The sequence below is a fragment of the Populus alba genome, chromosome 19 (assembly GCF_005239225.2).
Source record: "Populus alba chromosome 19, ASM523922v2, whole genome shotgun sequence".
Lineage (NCBI taxonomy): Eukaryota > Viridiplantae > Streptophyta > Magnoliopsida > Malpighiales > Salicaceae > Populus > Populus alba.
Window position 1 is genome coordinate 18,556,336 of NC_133302.1, and position 8,685 is coordinate 18,565,020.

The 8,685-nt window shown below is 39.9% G+C and overlaps 2 protein-coding genes across 2 annotated transcripts; one reads left to right on the forward strand and one right to left on the reverse strand.

Moving 5' to 3' along the window:
* The first annotated feature begins 243 nt into the window (after positions 1–243).
* Positions 244–4,035, forward strand: LOC118056514 (uncharacterized). Its single transcript, XM_035068740.2, has 2 exons — positions 244–3,283; positions 3,494–4,035. The coding sequence occupies exons 1-2, from the start codon at positions 748–750 to the stop codon at positions 3,799–3,801; spliced, it is 2,844 nt and encodes a 947-aa protein (XP_034924631.1). The 5' UTR covers positions 244–747; the 3' UTR covers positions 3,802–4,035.
* Positions 4,036–4,629: 594 nt separating this feature from the next.
* On the reverse strand, positions 4,630–8,439 carry LOC118056515 (dihydrolipoyllysine-residue acetyltransferase component 5 of pyruvate dehydrogenase complex, chloroplastic). The gene is made up of 6 exons (XM_035068741.2): positions 7,305–8,439; positions 6,568–6,759; positions 6,386–6,473; positions 5,377–5,447; positions 5,135–5,218; positions 4,630–5,028 (listed from the first exon to the last, which is right to left on the reverse strand). Exons 1-6 carry the CDS (start codon positions 8,178–8,180, stop codon positions 4,924–4,926), a joined length of 1,416 nt encoding a protein of 471 aa, XP_034924632.1. The 5' UTR covers positions 8,181–8,439; the 3' UTR covers positions 4,630–4,923.
* Between the last annotated feature and the right edge of the window lie 246 nt (positions 8,440–8,685).

Consider the following 8,685-nt stretch of genomic DNA (forward strand, 5'->3'; position numbering starts at 1 on the left):
ATTTGAACCTGAAATTACAGATAAAACAAATTTATTGATCCCAAGTTATTAGTTGATAACATTGGTAGAAGTATAGACTAACGAAACCCAAAGGAAAAGATTTTACTTTTCCAAATTCCAAAAGCTTTTCTTAGGTCAGGGCGTCAGGCTGCTTTCACCGTTCAACGTGGGGCTCCACCTCAAAGACTAGACTTGGAGGGTTTCATTTTTCCACAGAGAAATTTCTTTGATGGCCATTGCCGTGCTTTCTTTATAATCTACCACCAAATTTCTGGGAAAGACGAGAGGTGAGCCTGTCCAAGGTGTCCAAGTCAAGAAAAGAAAAATTAAGTAATAAAAAAAGAAAGAAAACAGGAAGGCCTCCTTGGCAAGTTCGAAGAAAAAGAAGAAATCCCGCAGCCCTACAAACACACATTACACAAAAGGTGTGATAACACCAATGCGTGCCAGTCCAAGTCTCTTGCCCGAAGAAGAAGCACAAGTTTCTGCTCAAGTCCACAGTCAACTTGCCACTCCCGACACGCCTTACATTTGTTTTATCTTTCCCACGAAACACAAAGCAAAGCAAAGCACTTACTTTGAAAAATCTTCTCTACGTCCCTTGAGTCTGCCATTTCCTTTTATTCCGTCTCCTCTTTACCTGAAACTGAGCCCAAGAAACAAAAATATATACAAAATACTGCACACTTGCACATCCAGAAACGAAAGTTCAAGTATAGAAAAAACTAGCTGGATAATTCAGCTAAAATGACAAGGTATGTGCAGCAAAGAACCTCTCTTTTCTTGTCCTTCTTGTTCTTGTTGTTTCCATCAGTGTTCTCTCAACTATCTTCAAACCAGGCCAGCACCATGATGAATCTGTCTAAGTTACTTAACCTTTCTGATTCGTTATGGGATGTTACTAAAGACCCATGTTCTTGGAAGGGAGTTAGATGCAGCTCTGGTAACTCGTCAGTAACTGGTCTTTTTCTATCTGCGTTTGGTCTCTCCAACTCTAATTTCTTGCCTGTTGTTTGCGAGATTGAAACTTTACAAGCCCTTAATCTTTCTGACAACCGTTTGAGCTCAATTTCAGATAAGTTCATCAATGATTGTGGAAGGATTGATGGGCTAAAGTTGTTGAATTTTAGCAAAAATTTGCTAAATGGTTCTTTGCCTGCTTTTAATGTTTTTGTTGGGTTAGAATCTTTGGACTTGTCTTTCAATTATCTGTCTGGTAATGTTAATCTACAGTTAGATGGATTGCTTGCACTTAAAAGCTTGAATCTTAGTTCCAATATGTTCACTGGTCCTATTCCTGTAAACCTTGGAAATTCCTCGATGTTGGAGGAACTTCAGCTCTCTGTGAATAACTTCCAAGGTACGGTCCCTCAAGAAATTGCAAATTATCAGAACTTGAACTTAATTGATCTCAGTGCCAATAATCTTGAGGGGTCGGTTCCTACTAGGATTGGGAATCTCACCAAGTTGAGGATTTTACTTCTGTCTGTCAATAAATTGATTGGGGAAATCCCAGCAAACATTTCAAATATCCCAACCTTGTATCGATTTGCAGCGAATCAGAATAAGTTTGGTGGTACAATTCCCAGTGGAATTACAAGATATCTTAGCTTCTTAGATCTCAGTTACAATAGCTTAAGTGGGCCTATACCGACAGATCTTTTATCAGGGTCGAACTTGCAACTTGTGGATTTGTCTTATAATCTGTTGGAAGGCTCATTACCTGCAAAGGTATCTGAGAGCTTGATCAGGTTGAGATTGGGAAGCAACAGGCTCAAGGGGTCAATCCCTCCTTCTTTCGGGACAATTGATAACTTGACCTACTTGGAACTGGATAACAATAGCTTGACCAATGAGATACCCCATCAGTTGAGTTCTTGCCGTAGGTTGGCACTATTGAATTTGGCACAGAATGACCTTACAGGCCCTGTACCTGCACCGTTGGGTAATCTCAGTAATCTTCAAGTTTTAAAACTTCAGCTCAACAACTTGAGTGGAGATATCCCTTTAGAGATCACTCAATTAAAGTTGTTGTCGACCTTGAACATCAGCTGGAATTCGCTCACTGGTTCAATACCTTCTCCAATTTCAAACTTGCAAAGACTTGCTCACCTGAACTTGCAAGGCAACAATCTTCGGGGTCCAATACCTGCCACTATCAACAACATGAACTCTCTGTTAGAAGTCCAACTTGGACAAAATCAACTAAGTGGAAATATCCCAATGATGCCGGTGAACTTGCAGATCGCTTTGAATCTCAGCACCAACCTCCTTCAAGGAGCTATTCCAGGAACTCTTTCCCGACTGACAGGCCTAGAAATTTTGGATCTATCAAACAACAATCTCTCAGGTGAGATTCCAGAGTCTCTTACTGGAATGGATTCCCTAAATCAGTTGATACTCTCAAACAATCAGCTTTCTGGGGTCATCCCAGATTTCAAACATTATGTGTCTTTAAATGCAAGTGGAAATTCAAGACTTATAAATAATACAGCAACAAACACTCCCCAAGAATCCCCGAAGAAGAGGAGATCAGTTGTTGTGCCAGTTGTTGTTGCAGTTGTTGCTGCTGTTCTTGCTGTTGGCATTGTCTCGATTATAGTTCTATTGTTCTCCAGGCGCTTTCTCAAGGTTAATGATCAACAGTCACAACCAGGGGAAAATCTTCCACCACCTCAAGTCATCCAAGGCAATCTGTTGACTACAAATGGAATTCACAGGTCCAGCATCGATTTCACCAATGCCATGGAAGTAGCTGCTGATCCATTGAACATTGAGTTGAAGACTAGGTTTTCAACATACTATAAAGCCACCATGCCTTCTGGAGCAAACTACTTTGTCAAGAAGCTCAACTGGAGCGACAAGATCTTCCAATTGGGTAGCCACAATAAATTCGGACAAGAGCTGGAAGTCTTAGGGAAACTGAGCAATTCTAATGTCATGACTCCTTTGGCCTATGTATTGACCGTCGACAGTGCTTATCTCTTCTACGAATATGCTGAGAAGGGTACGCTTTTTGATGTTCTTCATGGTAAACTGGGAGATACATTAGACTGGGCAAGCCGTTACAGTATAGCAGTTGGAGTTGCTCAAGGCCTTACCTTTCTTCATGGATGCTCCTCTGGTCCGATTCTCCTCCTTGACCTTTCAAGCAGAAACATTTTGCTCAAGTCTCTGAAGGAGCCACTAGTTGGAGACATTGAGCTCCACAAAGTGATTGATCCAACAAAGAGCACGGGCAGCCTTTCTACAGTTGCTGGCTCTGTGGGCTATATTCCACCAGGTAAACAAAACTCTATGCTCAACTTAATATCCAACGAGTATTCAAAATTTAATTTGTATGAACTGGTTGTGACCAAAATTCATGAATTCTCCCATGAACATGGATATCGAATAGTTTCTTGTAAGTAGTTTCAGACTGCTTGATGAATCCTTGTTCAGCATATGCCTGAGCTTCTGATATTGACTTGATGAGTGATTGTGGTTCTTGCAGAGTATGCATACACAATGAGGGTGACAATGGCTGGGAATGTATATAGCTTTGGGGTCGTTCTACTGGAATTGCTGACAGGAAAGCCATCAGTTAGTGAGGGAACTGAATTAGCCAAATGGGTTTTAAGGAACTCAACACAGCAAGACAGGTGGGATGGCATCCTTGATTTTAACATCAGCAGGACTTCACCTGCTGTCAGAAGCCACATGCGTGCGGTCCTTAAGATTGCCCTTAGTTGTGTTAGTGTTTCCCCAGAAGCAAGGCCAAAGATGAAGAGCGTATTAAGAATGATCCTCAATGCACGATGAAGACTGGCCTTCGGAATACAATCCCCCTAGAAACAGCAGTTCTATATATTCGAAAGATTATACTTCGCAAGTTTTTATTTCAAATCTGTAAGTAGAACATAGGTTTCTTGCTGGACAGAACGAGGCAGCTGTTGCAAGCCGACTTGCATGTAATCTGCAATTCCTATGTATACATAATACATAAATGAAAATTATGAGTAATGCATCTATCCATCTCTTGTTTTGCCCCGGTTAGAGTTCTTCCAAATTTTATTTTTATCTAGTGCCTATAATTTAACTAAATTGAGTGAAGCAACTGGGTGTTCAAGTTCGGTTCAATCTTTACTCGAGGCGCAGTTTAGGATCAAACTAACAATAATTCAAGTTTGCTATGTTTCTTCAATTAAGAAACACATAAATTTGATGATAACATGATGGTGACCACAACATGAACAAAAACATATAGATAAGAACAACAATGGAATATGAGGGAAACACATCTTACATTGGCTCTACCTATATCTGCAGATGCTCCATTTCTGTAGTCATTTAAGTTGCAGGCAAATTGCAAGTTTTCAAGCTAATATGAACATGAATGCTGACGAGATGGCGACTGGCATTTCCAGCCAGGAGTGCAGGCAACTGGCAAGTGCTGTTTACTTGTGAAACCGTGCAAGGGATGGAGAGACATTCATAAGAACTAAAGCCAAAATGATTCCTCAGTCACCGGACAGCAATCTTCCCCAAATGGAAGCACCAATTCCATTCAACTTTATGGACACATGGGAAGAAACATTGAAGATCACATTTATGTTTCACATATCTGATAAACAGCTACAACAACCAATCGCAGAAAAAGAAAAGGAAATTTGATAAGAAGCAAGAACTGCCAGCGTTTACAACAATGTTAAAGTGTAAAAGAATTTGTGATATCTGAAACCCAAATAAAAATTGCTCTTCAAAATTCTGCTCCTGTTCTAAATAGAACTTTGGACAGAGATTATAGCTCCTACATTTCTCTTTTTGAGTATGCTCCGTGAAGATTGAGGAATGATTATCAGAGGAAGATGGGCTCTGAATCATACAAGGAAAAGGGAAATCTTCAGAATGTAAAGATGGCCTGCTTTGGTGGCAGGATTCTGATTAGAAGGTAAGATCTTTGGGGTCCTCGATAATCTTTGCCAGTGTTTGCAAGAAGGCAGCAAGATCAGCACCATAGATTACCCGATGATCGGCTGTGACATTTACCTGTAGATATAGCACTTACAGTTTACAGTATGAGAAATAAAAATTAAACTATTTTTCATACAGAAACAACCTTTTCAGAAACTAATGAATATAATATACTTGTTACCTGCATCTGATTCTTCATGCCAATCTGGCCGTCCTTGGTTCCTACAACAGTTGGCTGTGATGCTCCAACAGCCATAATTGCTCCCTGCACCAACCATCCAGATGAATAAACCAAACCATATGTCACACCAATCATCCAGATGAATAAACCAAACCATATGCCAATCACTAATAACGAGCATACTATGTATAGTAGCCTCTTGTAGAGAATCCAGCAGGTATGAAGCTTGTGAAAACACTTACAGTTCCAGGGGGCAGAATGGCATCAAACCGATCCACACCAAACATTCCCAAGTTAGAAAGTGTGAAAGTACCTGCAAATAAGTGAACAAGAGCAATAAATAGAGATTGGGAAATGACATGCTAACAATATAAATGCCATGCCTAAAAATTTCTGTGAAAACACAGATGAGAAACACAATATTACTTTGTGACATCAAGGATTATGAACTACAGAAATCAAGAAAATATGACTAACGAACCAGTCAGCACAAAGCATGTAACTGGATTATCAGAAGTTGCAACAGACCCTATCAGTTTGCACTCGCAGCAAATTAAAGCAAGCATTACAAGCTGGACTCACACAGGAATGGATTGTCATCCCAGAATTAATATCTCCACACGTCCTCCTTTCAGTTTGCAACAGCTTTATATGCACTAATGATTTTGGAAACAGAGTGATTCTGGCAATCCACTTACAAAGGATATTTGCACAAGAATTACTAAATAACACTTCAAGCATTAGAAAACACAAATCGAATAACTCAGTACTCCACAATGAGAAAAACACAACAACAAGAACTATGGAACTATAGTCAATATCACCATTTGCAAACCTAGAAAAAACAGCCCTTCCCAACTCTGGGAAATGCAGTGAGACACTATCATTCACTCCTATGAAACTACATTGTTTCTTGAATACCTAAAGTAACCCAGATGATGATTTAGTCAAATGAATAGAATTATGATTATGCTGGACTATGCAGAACAAAGTGCTTTTCCATCCATTTTGAAATTACAATTATCCATTTGGAACTAATTAACCCTTTAAGTTCACAACTTGCAAAAGAATTAAGATTTGTATGTCCAGGATATCAACAAGAAGTTGATAAACTATTATAGTCACATTATGCATCAAAATAAATTGTTGTGAGCAATGTGGGTAGCCAAACTGGAACATGGATCACCAAGAATTCCTGATAAACATATCTTGAACAGTTAAATAAGAATTGAGAACATGTAATAGGTATACCTGTGTTGTATTCTTGAGGTTGCAGTTGCTTGGCTCGGGCTTTATCAACTAACTCCTTCCATTTTCTTGACAATGAGAAAATGTCAACCTGATACATGCATTAAAAGAAAAATATTCCAACCTGAACAAGGATTTATAACCCAGAATATCAATAGAACATCCCAAAACAGATTAACAAGAACCTTATCAGCATCTTGAAGCACAGGTGTAATCAAGCCACCATCAATAGCCACAGCAACTGCAATGTTGACGCAACTATTATATGTAAAGCTATTACTGTCTCGGCAACTGGAGTTTATTACAGGATGCTTAACCAATGCCAGTGCGGTTGCCTTTGCAAGTAATGCTGTCATCGTCACTCCCTTGGACTTGATCTAGACATGCACAGAAAAGGAAGCACAATGGCAAGGATGAATCAACAGACAAATGAATTCGGTACAAGACAATCAAAACCTGCCCTGTAGATCCCCATCTTAAATTGCTAAATTATCACTGAATCTAAATTATTGAACACTCAGAACTTTGGCATTCTTTAGCCATGATGATACCTTCCTTTGGAAAGCATCAATCAAATTACTAAACACTAATTACTCGAACAGCATATTTGAAAGAAGATCACGATAGAAACTTCTCCATACAGGGTACCGTTTTATGTTCTCATCTAGGATCGTTTTAAAAAAAAATAGCTAATCGCAAATACAGCAAGCTGTTTCGGATTCTAAACTAGAAAAATCATAAAACTTCACCAATCTAGAAGCGAAGCATGATCATCAATCAAACATCATCATCTCATATACAGCATATAGTATCAATCTTACGCAGCAGCAACATCCAAATATCATTATATTACCGGCAAAATCCCATCTTAAGCATCCCAAATTATGATTAGAAAAGGAAATGGCCCAATAACAATTATTACCTTCTTGTAAAGAGCATCAAGTGCATTGGTGGTAATAGTATACCCCACTCTAAATGTAGGCACTGACAAACTCTCCATCATATTCCTACTCACTGCCCCTTGCATTATCGTAAAAGGCACCACCGATTCCAACTCAAACCCAGGCGGTGCGTGCACAGAAGGTGCCCCCGAAACCTTTGCTGCTGTTGAACCCAATTCAGCAGCCCCCGCCGCCGCAGCCTCAACATCCTTAGCCACAATTCTCCCATTAGGCCCACTCCCTATCACTCTCCCCAACTCAACCTTCAACTCGTTCGCAAGCTTCTTGGCATACGGCGACGCCACCACCCTCATCCCTCCCTCCGACGCAGGGTGCACAGCCGATGCCACCACCGACGGAGAAGGCGGCGCCACCAGAACAGCTTTATCAACAGAAACTGTGGATTCCGGAGCCGGAGCCGCGGCGGATGGAGTCGGATCCCGAGCCGGAGAAGAAGAAGACGAAGAAGCAGCAGCTTTAGACTTGGCCTCCTCAATTTCCTCCTGGGATTCAGCTAATAAAGCAATAGCCGATCCAACTGCAGCAACACCACCTTCCTCGACCATGATGGCAGCCAAGTAACCATCATAGAAAGTCTCAACATCCATGTCAGCCTTATCGGATTCAACAACGACAACACTTTCACCTTTAGAAAGCTTGTCACCTTCGGATTTGACCCAAGAAACAATCTTTCCTTCAGTCATAGTAGAGCTCAAAGCAGGCATGAAGATTTCGCGGATCTTGGCATGGACCCGGGTTCTTGAAGAGGAAATGTGAGATGGGCATGAAGAAAGACAGGATTTTTGAGGGAGAGAAGAGGAGGAAGGAAGGAATGTGGTGTGGAGAAGGTGAGCCATTGAAGCGGGAGTTGTGAGAGAAGTGTTTGGAAATGGAGGAGTGTTTGATTACTTTTTACTATTATGTAAGAAACGAATGAATTCTTGGAAACATCGGGAGAGGGAGAGGGAGAGGGAGAGAGAAGGCGGAGGTTTCAACACAGAGATCAATTGTTATCATCGTTTTCGTTTAACTATGTCTCGTGTTTGGTTTCAGTTAGGTTCCAACTTCCAATATGATATCATATGGCAACCAAACCTGATGTCAGCTTGTGCTCAGCATGTTTGATCATCAGCTCAGCTGTGTGTTTGGGGCGGAGGTTTCATCATCGTTTCATAAAAAATAATAATAATAATTAATTAATTAATTAATGTTTATGAATTGTTTTTTTTTAATAAAAAAATATATACTATTTTAATATATTAAAAAAAACTTTAAAAATATCTTTAAATTATTTTGTTCATCAATGCTTGATAAACAAATTATTATATTGTAAAATATACTAAAAGAGTTTAGTGACTCTCT